Source organism: Ciconia boyciana, chromosome 12 (assembly GCF_034638445.1).
Source record: "Ciconia boyciana chromosome 12, ASM3463844v1, whole genome shotgun sequence".
In the NCBI taxonomy this organism is placed as follows: domain Eukaryota; kingdom Metazoa; phylum Chordata; class Aves; order Ciconiiformes; family Ciconiidae; genus Ciconia; species Ciconia boyciana.
In genome coordinates, this window is record NC_132945.1 from 15,630,063 (window position 1) to 15,652,710 (window position 22,648).

The window sequence follows — 22,648 nt, forward strand, 5'->3', positions numbered from 1 at the left end:
GCCTCCTCGCTTCTTTTATACGCTTCCCTCTTTCCTTACGGCCAAAGTGTGGCTGGCCAAATGTTCAAAGGCACATGTTTCCTAGACTCCTATTATCTTAAGTGACAGAGGCACCAAAATCCCACAGAATGTCAGGGAAACTGAAAATGGCTGATTTGAGAAGATGGTATTTGGAGGCACTTGGATGGTTTTTTCTTTGTGGGTAAATTTTGAATGAACAGTATCTTCTGCCGTGTAAATGAACGAGAAGGATATATAATGGGGATGGAAGGAGGCAGAAGCCAGGGATGCGGGAGAGGATGTGGAGTGAAGCAGGACTGTTCTCACTGCAGTAAAAGTTCTCACAATAAGATATCAGGTGGGACTTGCAGGAAAATCCTAGGATTCTCACCCATAACTACCTCAGCCAGCCTCTTCTCCTTTTTCTTACCAGTCAAAACATAGGGCTGACTTCTCCTAGCACACAGCCCTCTTTACACAGCTCCCAGCTGGGCACCAGGGGATTCTCCAGGTGCGGCGATGTCCATAGTTGTTGCAGCTGCTTCTTTTGCTGGCACGTAAGGGGCGAGTCATGGGATCACGGGGTGTGTGGCCGGGACATGCTGCGCTCCACTGGTCTGTGCAGCCAGGTTACAGGCCCTAGGGGACCATTACGAGTTGGTGTAGTTTAGTGCTGTTCTGAGATGCAAGCAGCTGTGGCTGGACCCGGAGGAGAGATGCAGAGAGGAGGACATGACAAAATCTCGTATGCGGAGTGAAGCAGAAAAAGCCCTTCCACCTCTGGCCGGTGAGCAGCCTGGAGCGCGGTTCTGCTGCAGGTCTTCGGGGTCATAACCCGAGAGCATGGCAGAGGCACCGTTTCAGGAGGCGGACGACGTAACCTCCACGCTGCCCTGGGAACTGACCCTCATCCTCCTATTCAGGGAGTAACTTTAATCCATTTTGGGGGAAACTGAGACAGAGGGAGAAATGAAGCGACTTGTCCATAGTCACCTGAAGAAACTATGTATGATGGAACTGGAAACTGAACCTGCTCATGTGAGCCCGAGTCCATACGACCGGCTATTATCCTGTGACTCAGTCACGAAACAAACTCACTATTCAAGATCATCCCCTTTAGAGGTGGCTTGGGAGTTCACCTTTAATGATCCCATTTTCTCCGTCTCCTTCTGACAAATTGCATGCTCACAGTCTCATGAGCTAACCCTCCGCTGTGTGTCCAAGGGACACTTGCTTGTGCAAGTAAACTCATCGGAGGCTCGTGTGCCTATCTGCACAGCATACATGCAGGTGTGTTTGCAACCAGACCTCTATGATGTGCACGTCTTTATGTCTAGGACTATTGGAGCTGTTAAAGGCACACAGGTAAAAACTCTCACACCGTTATTTGTGAGCCAGATGGCTGCGTACAGCAGAGCTTATCTCAGAATCCACTACATCAGCCCAATAGTGAATTTTCCAGGTGCCAAAAGATACGCACCTTGAGTTGGAGATTAGAGCCGGCACCTTCAGTCTGCTGTTGCCAGCATCTGCAGCCAGAGACCGGGGGGAGACTGACCCCCAGAGCTAGTGCTGATTACTCTCAATCACTCAGTTATTCCCTGTTGCTTTATGATTGTGCTAATGAAGACTCTCAATTTACCCTGCTTTTTTTTTTTTTTCGTTGGTTTGGTTTTGCCGTAATCCAGAGCAGCAGTCTCTGCTTTGGAGAAGATGCTCCAGAATTTATGGCAAGTCAAATCTGATCCGAGTAGAAATTCCATGTTCCGTTTTCTTTGTTTTTAGCTTGGAACATTGTGTGATGCGTCTGAAAATCTTTCCTTACCGGTCTATTGATTTCGATGAATGAACCCACATACACCTAGTGATGTTTTATTATCGCTCACCCACCATAGGGTATATAGCAGCTGGTAATTTTTGTGCATTGACTGCATTTTTTTTCTGCTTGATGGAAAACAGAGTCGCTCCAAGCGTATGCTAATGCTGAAAGGGGGGGTCCCAACTTCTGACCCATAGCTAATATCCTACAAGTCACATGAAGCTACCAAGGATTCTTGAGCTGGAGTTCGAAATGCCTATGTTATCAGCAAATAAACACCATTAATTGCTTCTAATATGTCATGCAGTGGTTAAATGACAAGATCCTTATTAATATGCGTGTATATCAGCCTTTTCAGTGTGTGTGAGGGGGAGTATGAAGTGGTAAAATTATTTAAAATTAGTGGGGAATATTTACAGGAAGGCATAAAGAACTGTCAGTTGAGGAAAGCAGCATTTTATGTTCTTGTCCCGGATGACCTTGCTCCAAGGACAAATCAGAGCTTGATGAAATGAAGCTGCAGATGGCTAGTGATCTCAACTCTGTAATAATGAAATGACACAAGAAAAAAATGAGACATCTACAGTTTGTAAATACAATCTGAATGGAAGGGGAAAAAAGGAATTTTTAAGGGGAGATTGAGTTGACTTGGTTACAGCAGTTCAGCTTCGGGTGTTTTAATAATAATTTCCATTTAAAAAAATAATGGGATTGCTCCTTGTTCCCCATACTCAAGGTCACCTTAATACATTTTTCTTTTTTAACATGTCAATATCTTGGTTTTAAAAATTTGATCATGAGGACTACCTAGTCACAGCCTACTTTGTATCCATTATTTCAGCATATTATTTATTGCTGCATTTTGTTTTGTAAGTCATGGTGGTGATTTTTGGCACCTGATTGGGCAGATGATCTGACACAAGCATTGTAGGTGTTTGAGTAGTTTCATCTGTTAGGAAAAAGTAAGCTTGCGAGAGGTTTAATACTGAAAAAGTGATGTGATACTTTGTGCCAGAGCGTGCTTTGTTTGTGCACTTACATGAGAAATCAGGAGTATATACTGTTGGGTTTTGCATGTGGGCAGGTTTTCATGCAAAGGGCTTCTCAGAAGCGGTTAGGCAGCCAACTGCTATTGCAAGTTAACAAGACTTGGGCATCTGCCTCTGCAAATTGAACCTTTGCATGAAAAGGAAAAAGAAATTCATGGAAACGTTAACTTAGAGAAATCAAGGGATTCCCAAATCTCTGTGATCCAGACCACCTCACTGCAGTTCGCAGAGCTTTTCAGAAATGGGCAGGTAGAGAACTGATTTCTCCCATTGGCTCAAGATTTCCTGACTTTCACTTTTTTGGAGTGAAATCTTCACTTTTTTTGGATCAGATCTTTTCCGCTCTTCCTAATACATAAATTCACCAGCCAGTCATTGCATTTCTCTGTAGCAGCTTCTGCCGGGTGTTGAGCTAACCCGACTCCTTTTGAATCTCATTGACACCTCTGAGAGCATGCCTTGACATAACACAAGGATTACTTGAGTCAAACCACTTTATAGATACGAGATGTTGTAGTTTGTCATCACAGCTAGCGCAACCTTGTAGAGACAGGCAGAAGGACTACCAGCCGAAATTGGGTGAGATAAATACAGTTTTAGATTATCTCATTGAATTTATAGGCGAGCTGCCCTCCATGGGAGCGAGAGCTTGGTGTCAAGGGTTGGAGAATCATGATAGCTGTACAAGCCAAATATAAATATTTTGTTCTTTGCAGAGAATTCAATTTTGGATCTTGACTATATGTTATATAGACAGGTACAAAACACCCATCTCTGCATCTTTGGGTGTATACACATAAAAACAATATCAGATACAGTTTATGTTAAAGTATGGTGGTACAAAGACTGGTGGGGATGAGTCCAGCCCTCAAGCATTGCTTTTAGGTGGAAGAAAAGTGTGTTAACACTGCGAGTACCCAGGTCCCATTGCTATCAGGGGGCCGGCAGAGCCTCTGTGGGTCTCTAGTCCTGCTGAAAGGTTTGCCTTTCACTCGGGATGGTGGAGCAAAGCTGTTCTCTGGGCTGCCTTCACCCATGGCCTGGGAGTTCATCTGGGCCAAAGGGAGCTGCTGTTTCTGGAGTCTTGATAGTGCCTCCTCATCAGCACCGCAGTCCCTGGGAGGTTGTGTGTCTGTGATACACCAACTCTCCCATCCGTGTTGTGCCTCAGGCTCTTGGCTCCTCCCAAAGCCGTTTCCCATGTTCTTTCTAACAACATGGTGCTGGTAACAGCATCACAGCTTGATTTCAAGTTGCCTGCTAAAGGATGCATTTTCATCTAAGAGAAAAATCACTGTTGCAATAACTCACTCTGGATTTTCTGTCTTTCTGTTGCTCTGATTGCTGCTGCTCTTTAACGGCATGTTTTGATGGATGAAACCAGCTCTGAAAATATTGGTAGAGTCTTTGCACAAAAGCTTTAACTAATTTCATTAATTTTTTTAAGAGGGGAAGTGGACTCAGTTTCCATCTTATTAAAATTCTGGGTGCATTTTTAAAAGCACTTTGGATACTTTGATAGGATTTTGTTTTGTTTTGAACAGCATGCAGTGTAAGAGCAGCTATAGGGAAATTAGTGTTTCATCTGCTTTGCTTGAAGGGAGGAGATCCTGATACAATTGCTAGCCAGGTGTGGTGATCTTGTCATTGCTCCTAGCAAAGAAGGAGGACTACCTTTGAAGGAAGCTGTGCATGCTCGTGCCATATGAAAAGAAAGAAAAACTTAAAAGAACTTTTTTTTTTAACAAAACCGTATACCCATGGATCACTTACAGTCTTCAAACAAAGCTATTTCCTGACTGACAGCCCCCAAGATAAGCTTAGAAACTTGAGTCTGGTAGTATTTCACATGCTTGTATATCAAGTAAATGGGTGAAAGATGGGTAAAAAAAGGATCCACTGAGCTGCACGGTTTGTTTTATCAATGTTCATACATTGTGTTAAAACAAACACGCAAACAAACAAAAAGCTTTGGAGCGTTTCTGAACTGAAAGGCTGTTTTATCTTGAAGAGCATCTCTGATTTGTGAGCAGAATAGAGGAGAGAGAAAAGACAGAAAACTTCCAAAGAGCAAACGGAGAGTTTTGTTAAAGGCAAGAAGCAGAGGCAAGAAGCACACATAACCCCTGACTTCTGGGTGAAGCAAATGATCATGGCATCTCACAGACATCACACTCTTGAGTGGGCTGACGCGATCATTCTGCCAAACCATGACCCTGGATTTTGCCTGCTTTGTTTGTATGCATTGGCCAAACAGATTCACCATCTTAGTATCTACTTGGATTAACAGTTGTGGATCCTCCTTTGTAACAGTGGCATCAAGGTTTTCTGTGGGGCCACACAAGGTTACTAGACACCGGGAGTCTATTGTGGCTTCTCTGTAGGTCTAAACATGAAACTCTTACAACCATGAAATTCTGTGGGTGAGGCGACTTTAATACTATTAGTGTTTTAATTGCTTAGTTTGTAGTATTTGTGGAGTCGTCGTGCCTAGGAGTCTTAGTCCTGGACTTCCGAGCAAAGTGCTGCCCCGGCATGAAAGCCCGACCCCGGAGATGCAGCGCACCTACCAGACAGGAGGCGATGCACCGGCGGGCAGGCGGAAGCACAGGGAAATGCAGAGGCATTAGTTTGAAACCAGTATTTGCATTTCCTCAGCAGAGCGCAGAACTCCCCATACGTAACAGATGTTCTTAAAATACAGAACAAAACTCGGTTAATGAAACTTCACCCCACCCCTGGAGAATAGCTGTATCTGCTGTGAATACGGATCCACCCAGAGTCCCTGGCCGAGCAGCCAGGGCCTCAGAGCTGAGCAGTAGCACAGGCTCTTGTCAAGTCCTGTAACCATGTGTTTCCTCTCTGTTTTGTTTTGTTTTTGTTTTTTTTTTAACTGTGTGATGTCTCGGTAAATACTTCAAGCTAAGTTATCTTTGGTTACAAAAAAAAAACCGTGGTGGAAAAAGCAGTTTGTCCCTTTCTCGTATTTACAGCAAACATCTACCCTGAGCGACCCATTTCCTTTGGTCTTTTCCTTTTATGCTGGGGTGCTGTGGCTCATCTCACCACCTCTTCTGTTTTAAGCTCTATAATTACTGGATTCAGCTGGATGCCGCATTGAAAGTGGAGGGAATATTTCTCAAATCAGCAGTGCCTTTTGAAATGGAAGAAACTTTTAAAATGCAGGTACTATATGCATTTTTAATTAGACACGTCTCTGTTCTTCCACTGCTGCTAATGCTTTCAGTTAGGAAGTGCAGTTCTTCCCCGACTCTGCAAATATCTACCGAAATTTGCAAAGCTGCCTATCTCTCTTTCAGTAACCTTGCTGTGACCTGGTTATCTGTTAGAACCACAAAGAATTCAGTCTCTAATTAGTCCATCTGTTAACTATTGAAATTCATGGCTTAGTTTTATTGTCTGGGTCTGTAACATAATGCTGAATGGTCTCACCTGGCAGCTTATTTCTTATAAAGCAAATGTGCCTTTCCAAGAGCCATTTTGGTGCAGATAACTGTCTTTTCAGCATTGGACAAATGACTCTGTCTAGCAGCCTGCAGTCCCCTCCATGCCCTCACTGAAATAAATTGTACATCTCCAATAGCTCTGGGCTTAAGTCAATACAATTTAACATGTACATTTCTTTGTTATATTCTTTGGAGTTACACCGTAAGAGCAGATGGGAAAGTTTAATAATGATAAATGAGTTTAGTGTTTTCACATAGTCCTAAAAAACAATGAATGCTCTTTATTAAAGATTAGAGGGATTTTTACATATTTGCCAAAGAGCGATTAAAGCTCCAGCTCAGATCCTCAGAAAATCTTGCTTTTAAATTCTTTTTGGACTGTTTGTTAATGAGGATTCAGAGGAATTTGGGGCCATAAATTTCTTCATTCTCGCTTAAGTGAAGCCACAAAGTGATTACTGGATATATAACTAAGTGCTGAGGACTGGAGTTTATCAACCGCGTTCACACAGAACAATTCATCTCCACGCTTATTTACTGCAGTCGTGCATCTCGTATGGAATCAGATGGGCAGGGCAGGTTGAGCTCATCGGCGGATTTTTAGAAGGATGGAGATTCATAAATATACGTGGTGGGTCTCCGTGGGACTGGTTGCACACTTTGCATTAAGTGTGTGCCCGAATGTTTTGTTGGACCAGACCCCTGCCCAGTACGGTTGGACGCAGTAATCTGCAGATGCGTTTGCCCAGCCTGAACAGCCTGCTGCTGCGCACCGGCTGGGAGAGACTGGTTTCACTGGGCTGGCAGTGGCTTTTGCAATTACAGTCAGTGGCTGAAGGCGGACACAAACAGTACGCATTCCTGCAAGCCTGGAACCTGGTTCTTTCCTGCTTGCTCTCGAAACTAAGTGCACGAGATACTAAGTCAAAACCACGAAGCTAGCCCCAGTGCCTTTTTGAAGAGCAATTGCCACATCGGAAAGGCCAGGGAGGGCGGCAGGAGCTCCGGACCTGCTGGGCGACCGTTTGCCTAGCAACAGAATCACATGCTCTCCAATTCCAGGTCTGCATGGCATGCCGTTTGGTTAGGAATTCTGCCCATTTGATGTTTTAATATGCATTTTTGGAGGGAAGAATGGCAAAAACCCGATACCTACATGCAAACACATTTTTTTAAAAGTTGAATAAGAATGCCGTGTAGCCATCTGTACCCTGCAGTGTAGCGTACAGCTGGCTCAGCCACACAGCCCTTTGGGTGTGAACACCCACTCCCATCGTTCCCAACTTCGACACTAGAATCCTCCTCTCTTTGCTGTCTTCCTGGATTTTAAAATGGAATAGTCCAAACTATAGACAAGTTAAGATTATGGCTTGTTTGGCTTGGCCTTACTATGGGAAGGAAAGTGATTTTTCTTGGGGAGTGATGAAAAGGAAAAATGTTTAAAGTTCATTAACCTTTGGTACAGATAGCAGTGTCCTTTCGACTACACCAGAGCTATTCTTAGTCATGACGTTTAAGTGGTTATTTTTTATTGTAAGGGAATACAGTAGTTCCCACTAGTGGTGAAAAGAGTGAACTTTTCCCTTTTTCTTTTTCTTTTTTCTTTTTTGGCTTAACCTAAATGTGAACTGTAGAACGCAAGAATTTGAATTCGTTCCTTGTCTTCCCATCTATGCTATTTTGTCCTAATTTCCCCAAAAGCCAAATTTATATCTATAGATTGTTTCTTTACTGGCTAATTAAGTGTTATACAACTTTGCTCTGAAAAACTCAGCAACCCATTCTGTGTATTTGCAAATGAACTTCGCTGATTGTCATTATTGCTATAGGGTGCCTGCAGAAAGTCCCATATAATTAAGCTGTTGTACTGCCACAGCACAAGAGCCGCAATTAGTAATGTGATTTACACTTCTTTACCATTAATAATATGGAAAAATCAACATTATTTTCTTGATGATGCTTAGGAGAAATTAGAATGAGGTGGACATGATTAGGAAAAGAGACTTTAATGTTATGACTTGTTAATGCAATAGCCCTGAGCGAGACATCAGAATGATTGTCCTTGCACTAAACTCATTTGCTTCAGTAAGCACAGACCCTCTGCACGCAACAAGACAAGTTTGGAGGAAATTGGATAGATGGCAGGGATTTTGGTGGTATGAACATTTCAGTGTCTTTCATGGGCAGAGTACACAAACTGAATCCCTGCACTTTCAAATATTCCCCTAGAGGCAATCTGCATTATTCAAAGCTTAACTATGGCTGCAGAATCCTGTCTGACATGAAAGCAGAGTGCTAGCTTTACATGAACTTTCATATTTACATCTGTAGTAAATCATATTTACTTTTTTCCTCCCCTCCCTCTTTTTCTGTGGGAGAGAGGGAGTAAAATGGGGAGGAGGGAAGGGGGAGGAGGAGAGATGTCCAGCAGAATTGTAAGCAAAGCACCAGTAATAAAGTCTAGTCTTATGAGACTGCCCATGAATAGGAATGATAATGAGAGCAGTGATGAGCTGCAGGTTTGTGTCTTTTAGTAAATTATCTAGCGGGCATTTACATTTCATCAATTGTGCTTTTGCATAATAGACTGAAGTGCTACAACAAAAGGAGGCACCGTAAAAATGAGTAATTTCAGTGAGCTTCTTGGTAATCGCTCTTGCAAAGAATATCTTGGAAGGACTGGGGTGATTCCTTATGGTGAAGCTGCTGTGGAAAGGTGCCCCAGGCCCGAGAAGCTTGCCTGGTGACAAATGCCTTCCAAGGCTTTCTTCTGGCCACTCTGAAACATGGCTCGTATCCTGTTTTCTTCATCTGAGCATGCTTCTAATTATCAGATGTCAAAAGGCAACAACCATTTTCTTCTTGCTTATCTCCTGATAACATTGATTCTCAAACAAAGGATGTGGGCTTCCATTCTGAAAACAAAGGAAGCATGGCCCAGCTAAGGATGCTGGATATAATATACATACTTCTCCCTGCCAATAATAACAAAACATCATAAATAATGTAGAAGCTGGATGTGAAAATGGAGAAAGGGGAATACATTGGTACTGCTGTTCCTGGGTACAGCACTTACAGAATCTTGTCCTCAGTGAGGCCTTGACTTCTTCCCTCGTTTTTCACTTGTATTTCCCTGACTACCTGCCAGCTCCTAAGATGTTTAGACTTCAGTATTTTTTAATTTTTTTTTTCCCTTTTGGGTTGTGTCTTCATCGTGTTCTTGTGAAATTTTTTTTCTCTTCTCCCCACAATGCTCTTTCTTTGGAGGCAAGTCCTCAGCTGGTGAAAGTCAACTCGGGTCTTTCATTGAGGACTTACAGCGAGGCCAGTTTGCACCAGCCAGGAATCAGGCCCACTGCATTACTGATTTGTGCCTGGCCATGACCTGACCCTGCGTTTTTGCATGTTCTCCTCTCCTTTCACAGTTAGCTCTCTGCGTTTGTCCGATCATGCAACCCACAAGAACCACTTCAATCCCAGGCCCACATCTTCCCCATCTTCCCAGGTTCCTGGTCTGATGGCACCTTTTCCCTTCTTCTGCCTTTAATTTGCTGTTTCCTTTTACTGTAGGCTTCTCCTTTATATACAATTGCCAAATCCTACCCTGGTGCAACTTTTCTTTCCTTATGTCTTTCAGTGTAACAGTTGGGGAACTGGTGGGAAATGTGACGCTTTACTCACATCCCTTCTGCCAGCCAGGCAGCCATGTGACTCCAGTAATGGTAGTGAATCAGTCCTGTAGCCTTGGGCTAGTCACAAAGAATTTTGGATTAACCTTTTGCTTCTCTCGCTTCTTCTTGTGCTGATTCTCAGAGCAGTCCCCTGCCCCTCGCTGTCCCCACCGTGACATGTGGGTCCATGTGAATCCACAAGGTGTTTTGGCCTTGAGACAGCCAAAGACCAGAGAGAGGGCATCAGCAGAGAGGATAAGGGCTTCTGTTGTTATCTCCCTGATGAGATTAATTATCTTTTTTCATCTTTCTTGGCAGGATCAAAATGCTGGAATTGTTGCCAGACTTCAGGAGCCGGGCTCCATCCCAAGCGGAGGCTCTGTGCCGGCACCAGCCACGGTGAATGGGTACACGATGAGGAACCATTTACTGAAGCAGCAAATAATGAAACGACAGCTGATGCAGGTACGATGCCGAGTGCCTCTGTGGGTTCCTGTGCTGTCCACCTCACTGGGAAGGACAGGACTAACTGGAATGGGGAAATCACCAGTAAGCAAACACTAAGGAGTGACCCTGGAATTGCTGGGTTGAGTCAGACTAGGGCTGTGGTGAGTCCAGGATGTCATGCCCAAGAGAGGCCACAGCCAAGTGCTGCTCAGCAAGTCCGAGTGCAGATCTGCCCACTCGTATGCAAAGGAAGGATTCAGTCACCTCCGTATCATTGCCGTCATCCTTGGTCAGCCGCAGAGTTGGGAGGGAAGATGCAGAGAAGGGAGGCTTGGGGAGTGAGTCAGCCCCAGGAGAGATGTTCTCCATGCTTGCCTTTCCCTCTGGTTCCCTGAGGATTTACCAGAGCAGATGTTAAGACTCCAGTTTGTCCGGGACTTTGCTGGTCTCTCTAGCAACAGAAGTTCCTGTACGAGCTTTGTAACATGCTGTGTGAAGGAGCAGGGATGGGGGAATCCCACAGACGAGTTGGGTGAGGCACTGAACATGTGCCTCTGACTTTCTGAGTGTGCTGCTGGATTTGGGTCAAGGAGGCTCATTTCTTTGGATGGGAAATGAGATGAGAAGTAGCTCAGTAAAACCCTCAGCTGAGTACTGGCCTGCTCACTGATCAAACTCCCTTTCAAAACCAATTCTGCCTCCTTGTCACCAGTTGGCTTCAAGCTTATCTGTGCTGCTCTAACACAGCGGGAGTTCAGCCAGGCCTCAGCTCCCACTGTCCACAGAGAGTTCCCCAGCTCACAGCTGCTGTCCACAGCAGGGATGCACGTGTGGTGGCAGGTTCCGGGGTTAAATGGTGGGAGACGCAAATCAGGTCACTTGGAGAAAGCCAGCAATGCCTTGCTCAGGGAGCACCTGCTAAGGATCCCTGGCTTCCTGTGGCTCACTGCGATGTTCTGGTTAGAAGCGGCAACCAGCACAAAAGGTGATGGTACACACGAGCAGAGCCATCCTTCAGACAGGGTAATGGCCACCAGCAGTCTCCCGTTTGTCAATGTGTCCCTGCAATGCTGCCACAGATTCTCTTCACTAATAGACTTTTGGGCACCTTTTGTCCCCGGATCCGGTACTTCAGAGAACACGTCCAAATAGTCAGCATGAGAGGCGCTGGGGAGACGCCAGGATTCCTGTAGCCTCTGGCTGTGCTGCACTTCACTCATAAGCTGGTGAATGTGAGGGTCTCCATGTTCGTCCAGCTTCCCTTGGGCCTCAGGCCACCTGCAAAGCGTCTGCTGAAGGCTGCGCTTCCTAATGCTGGGCTGTTGTCAGGACACCTTTGCAAGAAGGGGCATGTGAGCAATTAAGATCCGGTCTGAAATGAACTGTCTGGGCTGAGTCTCATCAGAGGTGTGTGTGTACGAGAGAGGTTGTTAATGATGACACTGGGTACGCTTCAAGTGTCTGCTGCTATTCTTGCTTATCAAGAGACTGCAACTCGACTATTATGCCCCTTGTTTTCCAGGAAAAGCAGAGACAAAACATGCTGGGAGTAACATCTGAGCAGAGGAGTTTGTTTGCAGCTCAGCAGATAAATCAGTTTCAAGGTAAGGAGGGAAACGGCATGCTATGAAAAGCCTCGAGGGGCCAGGGCCTGGGGTCTGATTAAATACAGGGCGCTTAATGATTCTCTGCCCTGAAATAAAAGCATTTCACATTTTATCACATATCATGAGATTCACCCATTTCCTTATCGCTCCAGTAATAACTCTGTTACAAAGAACACAGAGGAGAGGCCCATGTAACAAAAGACAAAGACGGAGCAGCAGCCTTTTAAGGCTCTGCCATGTTTCCGGGGTGAACGTGCGCCCACCGGCTAACATGTCTCTTTGTATGCAGCCGTGCAGCAGCCCATTCCCGCCGACTGCAGCCAGGTGATGCCAGCTCCTCCACCCAACCACCGCATGCTGCCGTCTAATCCAGCCATGCTCCAGAGCACCTTGGGCTCTGGCATGGCCCCAGCCACCGCCAGCCAGAGCAGCGGGACGATGGTGATGATTCCACACAACCCCGGCAAGCAGCAGGGGATTTTTCCGCCTAATTCTGACTTTAACATCCCGCTGCGGCCGAGCCAGAACTCGCTGGGCATGAACTCGGGGTGCCAAACAGTACATAGCCACTCTGCCGTGCGGCCGGGAATGCCGATGGCAGGCTTCAGTTCTGGTCCCTTAGCAAATCACTCTGCAACTCAGCAACACTTGAGGCAGCCGAGTATGCCAAGAATCCCTAACGTTTACCCCAACTCATCTGCCCAGATGTGGACGCCGACCGCTGTGCCAAGAATGCCAAATCAAAGCCAAATGGATACCAGCATGCAGCAGTTCTCTGGTAACACTCTCTTCTCCAAACAGAACGTGAGACCAAGTGCACCGGGGCAGCAGTTCTCCCAACAGGCCGTAGTGCCGCCTAATCAGATCGCTCCCGGCGTCCAGGTCAGACAGATGCAAAAACTGAGCATGGGGCAGTCTGGCCAGGGCTTGAGCTCAATGAGTAATCAGAACTTGAGACACAATTTAACCAGAGGACCGTTGCCAGCTATGAATGTTATGAAATCAATGCCACAAGGAGTGTCCAGTTTTAACCAGCTCAATCCTGCCTCGGGCCTTGGCCCGCCGAGCTACCCTTCCACGGGCCAGCCGCCCGATGCCTTCAACAGGATGAGCGCCGCTGCCGAGCTGCCGCAGTATGACTTTGTGTCCCAGCACAGCAATTCCATCATGCCCGCAAACTGCAGTGACACTGACTTCCTCGACTCCCTCATGAAGAACAGCAGCAGCAACGACGAAGAGTGGTTGAACAATCTGACAATGATAGACGACATTTTGGGACAGCACGCTCAAAGCTCCGGACATGTTTAGCTCGGAGAGAAGCAGTCTCGTTGTAAATAACATACGTATGGCTTTTGAACATAACAGACAACCCATGAAAGCCGCCGCCTCTTTCAATGCAGAATGAATAGACTCAGCCAATTCTTTGCCTGCATCAAAGTTTAATATTGGCAGTTTTTCAGATGACTGTATATATTTGAATATTTTGTAAATTATGTTTTCCTAAACCTTAAACGTAGAAGTATTTATACTTCTTTGCTGGACTGTTTGTAAATAAATCTATAGCATAACTTTTGGTTTTATTATAGGGATTTCATTATACCTTGTTATAAATATGCAAATAATATTGTTAGTTTCAGTAATACTGTGTATTACAGCATAAAATACTTATGTTTTTGACATAACTTAACACATGAACTAGGGGTGTCATTGCAACCAGACTAAGCAGAAGTCAGATGTGGCATCTGTTCTCCCATATCAAGAGGAAAGATTGAAAAGTTGCATTAAAAAAAATAAAATCCATAAAAGGAGCTGCTGATTCCCTCGTAGCTCAGTCTCGCAGCCCCATTCTGGTATGTAGGTCCCATCCGGGCTCCCAGTGCATTCAGGGATCTGCCCGCAGAGATCCATTTGCAAGATTCCGGGCACGTTCTCAACTTGATACACTCCAGCAGGTCGCTTGGACACCGACAGCGCGTCGACCGTTGTCCTGCAGTGAGCGTGTGCTGGTGCCGTGTGCGTGCGTCTGGGCGTCGCGGGCGGCGAGGCGCTGCGCTGCCCGGCGTGGGCTGCGCCGGAGAGGAGGCGCTGGGCAGGCGCTGCCGAGCCTCCCTGGCGACCGCACCCTTCCCAAAAAGGTAGCTCTGGTTTGCGTACCTCTGCCATGTATATTTGTAGTGTACAGGTGATTTGTTCCTGGTTTTAAGGCTTTTCATAATTTCTGTTTTAATGTGAGACTTTTTTCAGGGGAAAAGTCTATAAACATTAATAGTTAATTTTTGATGTTTTTCTGTCAGCTACTATTGTCCTATGTATATTTAAGAGTCTGTTTATAAAAGATTCACTGTACTGTAAACTTCTTAAAATGTTCATACTTTGTGTAATCATATTTTAATAGTCACGTCATACTTCGCAATACATTTGTAATATAACGTCAGCTTCAAGCACAGAATGTTTTTTTCTTCATACCATAATAAACTGCCAGGGGAAAATTGCATATACTTCATGTGCTCATTTCTCAGCTACAACGTCTCGTACCTGCAGATATTTGAATTAATTTGATTTGTCCGGGATGCTACGACATCAACCTAATAACATGTACAAATGCGGGTGTGCTGTTAGTAGAAGAAATGGGCTAGACGAAGAATAGAAGCAGGCTTTAATTTTATTTTAAGATGGGATTTCTTAGGCCCGCTCTCCTTTTCCAGTGTCATTATAGGTGAATGTGAAATTAATATCTGTTGGGGCTTTTCTACGTAGCACCGTGTTTATTTAAGTGACAGTTCTTGTTTCCAAATGCCCGTATCAGTTGGCCCATCAGCCAATAAAGCCGTGCCCAGTGTGAGGCGGCGAGGAGGGCTGGGGGGCCACGGCGCGGTCCCACCTTGCTCGTTCAGCGAGGCCTGCGAGGGTGGTGGCGGGTACAGCATCTCGCTCCTCGGACACAGCAATCCTCCGACGGGAGAGCTGGTGCCTGCCCTGGGGGAGGCTCGGCTCGGAGGAGGGGTAGGAAGGAACAGGAAAATTTTAGCAATCTTAAATAAATGCACAAATAGAATCTGTAGCTAAAATTGCCTCATTTAAACAGAGCCAGATGCCGCCCCAGCTTCCCAGGGCTGGTGGAGAAGACGTGTCAGTGCTGCCCTTTGTCCTGGGCACGCTGTGGGCACAGCAAGCCTGAGGAAGTCTCCTGGGGGGATCTCCCTCAAATCGGTCCACGCTGGAGGGAGGGGTTTGGCAAGGCTGTCCCCACCCTGGAGTGAGTCCTTCTAGAAGCCTTTTCTCCAGAGCCGGATGGCAGAAAACAGCTCCTGACCTCAAAAATGAGAGGGGAGAGTCAGCGTTTAAAGCAGTCGGGTGCAAGCTCTGCTGACAGTGCTCAGGCAGGCAGGAGACCTCTCCCAAGCACAACCACCCCAGGCCTCGTCCGAGGTCCGTGTGGCTTCCTGACGGCGAAGGTGGGTCCTCGCGGTGCAAGAGGCTCCAAGGGGAATGGCCCCTAACCGGCTTGATCTCCAGAATGGCACGTACTTGCGTGAAACCAGGGCGAGGAGGAAAGAAGCCAGTTTTTCCAGCAAAGGAAATCAGCCCCACCAAACAATTGCCCAAAACACGCTGTAAAACTCGGCAAGTGTCTGCATGAGACAGAAATGCCGACTCGCCTCCAGACAGCAGAGAGGGGGAGAAATGCCTCTGCGTACGTCTGTGGCGAGGACAAAGGTGAGTTTGTTTGGCTGTGAGCGCTGGCACGGTTTCAGCAGCTCTTCCGTCGTGAGCTGCGTCCTGCCAGGGAGCAGCGCTGGCTGCGGCCGGGCCGGTGCTGCTCCGTGGGGCAGCGGGCCTGCCCACAGCGCGGGGAGCCAGCAGCGCCCGGCCCCTCCGGGCCGGCAGCACGGCGGTCACAGATGGCAGAGAAGGCTCCTGCCCACATGCTCTTCTTTAGGATATTAATAAACATAAAAATAAATGCCCTCTTTGCATTCTTCGTTTTCCTTGTGTCAATGCACCTTTCAGCTTTTCACTTCTGTAGGATCTGGGTTACAAACACTGGGGGGGGACACGTCTTCAAAAGCCAACTGTTTCCCACAGAATTTATGGAAAACAGTTTATCTTGTACCTGAGTTGTGTACCCACTTGTTTTAACTCTTTTTTTTGTCTAGCTTTTGAGCCGGTAGCGGTTTTCACCCCTCCGTATCCCAGTTCCTCACATCTCAAGAGGGAACGATGATCCTTCCTTGCCACAGAGGTGCTGTGAGGAGTCAGGAGTGTATCAAGCTGGGAAGAACAGGACTAAGTGTTACTATTATCTTGCTGTCTCTGGTTGTACTTGTAACCGATGATTCTTAAACATATCTTCTGGGGGGTTGGCACATAACCGCAATGGCCAGCGCTCTGCTTGGGTTGCAGCCCAAGAGCTGGGCTGCTGCCTCTCCCTCGGGTCAGCAGGCAGCTCGGGCTGGAGCACAAAGCGCAGGGACGTGCAGGGTGAAGGCATGATGACCGCGGGCTAACATTTCAGCAACTGGAGCACTAGCACTGCAGCTCTGGTTGGTGTCAGGCTGTAACAGGTAATGTCTCTATCACAATAAATTGTCTGTTTTGTTCTGCAAAAAATACCTTTGTCTGTGCTTTGCCTTCCCCTTTTCTTCTCTCTGTTTAAAGTGTGAAAATGCTCAAAGTCTGATCCTGCCTTTGCTTTCGTGGTCGGTATCACTAAGGTGAATAGTTACAACTAGTGAGGGAGCAAGACTAAATATGTCTGCACGGTTCTCCCATTGCATTTACCGGACGAGCAGATCACACCACAAGGCATACGTAGACTTATGCCGCGAGCCAGATTCTGCTGCCCTGCAGGCAGTGTAAACACGGAATAGGTCTCCTGAAGGCAGTGGTGTAGCACGGGACTTACACAAGCATAAATAAGAGCAGCATCTGGTGCCGTGGAAGCGCAAAATGAATTTGGATTTCTAAAATAGTTACAAGGAACGAAGTGTCTGACAGCACTCGCTGTTGAAAGCTATCATTTATTTCCCAAACAAGTTACGTCACCAGACTGCCCTCATAATTATGGCCATGAAAACAGAGGCAAGGCAGTAAGCTTTTTCCTCTTGGATTCTAAAATAACATCAAATGCCTATAAAGGCCAGAATTTCCAAAGACCTGAGCTCACTAAAAGCCTGTCTGTCTGAAAGGTTAGTAGCATAGGTAAGGCAGACTTATTACGGAAAAATTCTCTTTGTGGATTGTATTAATCTAAAGCAGCCCATTTTTGACAAAGGCAAAACAGAAAAACAAACACACTCATTCCTATCAGAAAGCATGCAGGGAGCGCCTAGGAATAGATGTCATGAGCCTGGATCAGGCAGTTTCCCCAGGAAGCCTGGCCCTGACTCACGCAGAGCTCTGCTGCTCGGTGGCTCTCCAGGATTGATTACATGTCTTGCTTAAGAAGCTTTCAACAAAGGAAGCTGCACTGATGTTGAAGTGTAAGGTCAAGTTCTCCTCTTGTGTAGGATGTTGTAAATCAGGAGCTATTCCACTGCCTGCAGCAGGGTAACCCCTGATTTACACCAGCTGGGGAGCAGGAGCGAGCACCTGGCGAGAGGCTGGCACTTGCCCCGTGGGCCTGCCCTGACGGCCCCGCGCTGCGGGAGAGGCACCGCATGTGTGCAGGGTGGCCCCGGGAGAGGACCCGCTCCGCGCTGGCACCTGGGTGCTGGGCAAGGCAAGGACGAGGGAAGGCGTGAGGGCGAGCGGCTGGCCGCTGCGCCGCCTCTGCTGCCTCTCCTGCCACGTGTCTGCGCTGCGGGGCAGGCGGCACGTGCTCCCGGGGGGGCACTTGGCCCTGGCACATCTGCCCAGCCATCTATTCAGGCTGAGCTCAGGTTTTGGTGCTTAATGTCAAATTAATGCCTGTTTCACCTTCTATTCCCTGCTGTATATACAGCAAATGTAAAAAAAAAAAAAGGAAAGAGTCTGGAAGAGAGTGAGGTGTTTTAAATACCAATAAGGGTCTCTCCTGGGCAAGCTAAAACACAAGTACTGGTTGGCAGCTGCAGGAGTTACTGAGAACTTAAAACTCTGGCTGGTCAAGAGGCCTCCTGTGTACAATCCCGCATAAAACCGGGGAAAGGCGCCTTATTAAAGCAACCAGGCTGAAACCAGTAGAGCTGTAGTTAATCACAGCCATTTTCTTTCCTCCCTCCCCGCTCACTCGATGGGTTTGTAGCACTGCGCAGAACAAATACGCTGTTTTATACACATCTTGATGCATTTCCCGTTACGTGGCAGGTCTGGGACTTGGTTTTCATCCTCAGGCAGCCATTTGCCTAACAAGGGCTCACGCTGTCTGCGTTGGGCTGTGGGTGTTGGTGTTGGGCTGTTGGCGTTGGGCTGCGTGCCCTCTGTGTAGCCAAGCATGCATGAGCATGCACGTGGCGGGGACACGGAGCCCAACTGCTTTGCTTTCCTGAGCTCAGGAAGTAGCGACGGTTTTTCTTTTTCTCGAGGTTGGCATGACAGTGGTCTGGGTTGCATCATGGCTATGTGTCAATTAAAACAACCCACAGCTACAGCAATGATTTGTCCCCACAGCCCAAAGGGCCCTTTGCTGCGCGGCTGAACCCTGCTGCTGCTCTCACATGTGTCAGGGCCAGAAACCAGTGAGAAGTTCCTGGGTTTTGTGCATCACTTTGTTTTTGTCCTTATCAAGGTTTATGATGCTGCAATTTAGTGTCTGAGATTTAAACATCTGGTTGGAGAAGAAAAGAGAAATGCCATTTTAAGCTCAAAGTCAGATTTGTATCTAAAAAGGACATTTCAATTGTTCTGATGTTGTCTTAATCCCTTTCCAAGGAGCAAAAGGACCCGAGTGCTGACCCTGCTTGGTTTCACGTCCTGGAGCTGTGCTGTGTTTGACGAATGGCCGGGACAGACAAGACCTGGGGCAGTGGCAGGAGGTGGTGAGACTGGCCTATTTTCACTCCCTGGGGGAAGCCAGCCCGAAGCTATAAAGCTGTGAAATCTCTTTTTTTCTTTGCTAATATAGAGCTGTGCTTGACTCCATCCAGCTGCAGAAACATGTTTTGTTTCAAGTTTACAGACTGCTCCTTGTCAGCCCTGCTGGCTTTGTATGGCAGCCGGGAAACAGAATTACCTGGCAGACCAGGACCTGTGTTCCTTTCCTCTTCTCAGCCCATAAATTATTATTCTCTTTCACCTATTAGCTGGCTACGCTATTTGCCTAAGCAGTTCCCATTAACCCCCTGTTTGAGCCTCACAATTTTTAATAAATATATATTTTTTCCTCTGCCCTTTCAGGATAGTTGATGATGTCCATTAGCAGCAGGGGACTGTGAGGCACAAAAGGCTCAGGACTCGAATCCCAAAGATATTTAAGTACCTAACGAGGCAGGCAGACACCAGTAGGATTTTTCAAGTGTAGTTAAGCAGACCGGCAGCCATGTTTCATGGCCAGTGGGCTGTGTATTACCGTCGGTAGCTGTGCACAAGTCTGGACTTAGTTTTACAGATCTGGGAGGATAAGCTGGTTGTTTCTGTATGGCCTGTTGTGGGCAAAATGGGACTGTGAGTCAGGCCCCTCGGTGTCTTAATTTTCCAACCTCAAGAGCCAGTTGGCTCATTCTGGCCGGGGAGAACATGCAGCCTGGCAGGTAGGCAGTGGAGGATGAGCCATCGATGTCACCTATCTTCTGTGCAAGCTCTTCGCTTTACTCAGCACCTTGTTCCCAGCTCTGGGACACAGCACATCTCGCCCTGCCAGAGGGGCTGGCCTCACGGTGAAAATGTGAGTGGTTCACTCTTCTTGGCCAATATCCCTGCCAACAAACTCTTTGAAAGTGCCACCTGCGCATCTTGAAGAGCAGGTGGAGTCCTACTTCTGCTCCAAACCTACAGATCTCTACTCTGCTAAGGTTTTTGGCTTATGACCTGTGGTTAAAATAATGCAGTAGTATCCCACAGTAAACCACGCTAACGCAGCAAGTACCCAGGCAGCTAGGAGGGGAAAGAGGACCTGTGGGGATCGAGCAGGAGAAATGGGACAGATCTGAGTTCTGATCCATCTCCAGAGGAAGCAGGAGGTGCCCATTCACAGTGGGGATGGCGGACATGTGCCTCAGTGCTCAGTGCTGCACAGCTCCTCCCGCGTGGGCTGGGGGACTGTCGCTGCTCTGGGTAGCAGGGTGCAGCAGCACCACGCTAATGCCAGGCTGGCCGTGGCCACGTTGCCGAAGTGGGACTGCTGTGAATGTAACATCACCTGGGGTGAACCTGAAATGAAGGATGGAGGGAGGGTGCATGAATGCGCTGGAGACAGATGTCATGGCTAGGACGTCACTTACAGCCTGAAGTGACCCCTCTGCACAGGGATGACCTTTCCCTAAATCCTGTGGCACAGTCACCTCCCCCGGAGCCTGTGCTCATGCAGAAATGTAATGGTGCCTCTTTGTAGTGGAGAGCTGGGAATGTGGTCGGGTGGGTTTGCACAGCCGATTTGCCATGGGATACTCCTTCGCTGCTCTGCAGAGCCCCTTCCTTCGTTTGGGACAGTGTTCTATCCCAGTGGCCTGCTCGTCACTGTAAATCAGAGGCTGCGAGTGTCCCAGCCAAGCTCTGCACCTCAGTTTACCTACCCATAAAATTGAGATAGTCCCTCTTCCACAGAGATAGTTTGAGGGGTAATTGGTTAACACTGATAAAGTGCTTTGAGCAGCTAGGACTGTAAAAGTGCCAAGTATTATTATTAGTCCCATGTCTTTGCTTTACTGTGTCAACCAGATCAAAGAGCCTCCTGGTACCGTAGCAGCCTCCTGCAGCACCCGCTCCCCACACAGCACAGCCCACGCAAAGCAGATTAGCCTACAGCTGGCCTTTTCAGGGCAAAAGCAGCAGTTCCCGCTGCCTGTGGCAGGTGACTGAGTATCCAAAGAAAAATTTAAACTAAATACTTGTAAATGCTTGGCTGCGACAGGCTGAGTTTTGCTGCTTGAGTGACTGAGAACCCAGTCCCTTGCTGAAAAGGGAAATGAGTTTTTACACCAATGACTTTCAGGCCATGCTCTGAATCTACCTGGAAAATTAGTGTTTTGTTGGTGTCTCACAATTTGTGTGGGCAATTGTGCATTTGTAATTATCTGCAGCCACTCAGAGACTGAGTTCATGCTGTTCAGCTACATGAGTACTCCAGGAGAGTATCTGCTCTTGAATTCGCAATTCAGCTTTAACGTGTTACTTTACCAGTTTTTCCCCGAACAGTGGAAGTGATTTCTTACAGATCTGGCATTTATAGCTGTTCTGACTTTCTAAGTAAGGCATGCTTTTTTGGACTTTGTTTGGGTTTGGGGGGGTTTTTTCTTTGTTTGTTTGTTTGTTTGTTTTTAATATCTCCTCACACGCTTATACATTTCCTTTATTTTCTTCAGATAGTCCTTCACACACATGACAATAACCTGTGGACTGCCATCTCTGGCTGTAAAGCATTGCTGATGGGAATCCAAGGCTGTAAGAGGTGAACTGGTGAGTATTTGGATAGTGACCCCCTTCTCCCTGGCTGTCTACTCTGTGAAACTTAATCATCTTGAGACCCCTAGTGTATTTTGAATTTGGTACAATTAACCAACAGTTCAAAATCACCTAGTGGGGAGGTGCCCAGGCACACGCAGAAATTATTGCATCAGACTCATTCTCGGAGGAAACTGGCTAGAAGTGAGTTGTAATATAAATACAACATTCAACAGAGAGGAGCCAAACGTTATTTACTTGAGGTAGCAAAAAAGGTGATTGCATCCTGGAATGGTTACCAGTGCGTAAGCCAGAAAACATGCCCACATTTCCAGCTGCTATGCCAAAAGCTAACATGCTAAGCCACATGTAGATCTACCATCACAGGCACACACTTTTCCAGCACTCTCTGACTGATAGTGATGTGTAACTGCTTCACCATTTTACCCAGTTTCAGCTTGTGGACATCTCCATGATTGACTGGTTTAGAAGCTCAAACGCCTGACACCTCTTGAGCTTCTTATGGATGGCTAATGTACCCAAGAGTGTAGCAAGCCACCATCTGCAACTGTGCTTGGCCTGGCGTGAAATCAGACAGGGAGGCTCTTTTCATCTTCTTGAACCTTGAAGTCTGATCCCGGAATAATGTTTTCATTTTAATTGTCTGTCAGTAGGTAATTTTATTCCTGGTGTCAGCATCCACAATAAGCATGAAAAGAGTTTTGCCTCTGGCTGCAGCAGTAACGATAGCTGTAGTACCTCTTGTCCATGTCCTCAAATCATCCTCAAACTTAAACCGTGAGCTATTGTAGAGAGCAAATATATTCTTTGTGTATTTTATGCAGTGCCCAACGCAATGAGGCCCTGGTCTCTAGACACTACCATAATACTACTAATAAATAATAACTCAACACTGAGATTAACACTGCCACACAGAGACTTTCTGATTTGGTACATTAACTTCTTATTCTTTTCATGCTGTGAATGTAAGCTGTAGCTGGAGATACAAAGTGCTGTGAAGATTACTGTAAGTACTCTGATCTTCTGAACCCTGAATGGAGGTCGCTGT

The 22,648-nt window shown here is 46.8% G+C and overlaps 1 protein-coding gene across 2 annotated transcripts in view; it reads left to right on the top strand.

The window, feature by feature from the left end:
* MAMLD1 (mastermind like domain containing 1) overlaps window positions 1-14,537 on the top strand; it is an 83,605-nt gene extending 69,068 nt beyond the window's left edge. For both annotated transcript variants that reach the window (XM_072877182.1, XM_072877183.1), the window contains 3 exons: window positions 10,325-10,471; window positions 11,976-12,057; window positions 12,350-14,537. In XM_072877182.1, the coding sequence (XP_072733283.1) occupies window positions 10,325-10,471; window positions 11,976-12,057; window positions 12,350-13,368 (1,248 nt within the window). In that variant the 3' untranslated portion in view covers window positions 13,369-14,537. The remainder of the gene's footprint in view (window positions 1-10,324; window positions 10,472-11,975; window positions 12,058-12,349) is intronic.
* The last annotated feature ends 8,111 nt before the right edge of the window (window positions 14,538-22,648 follow it).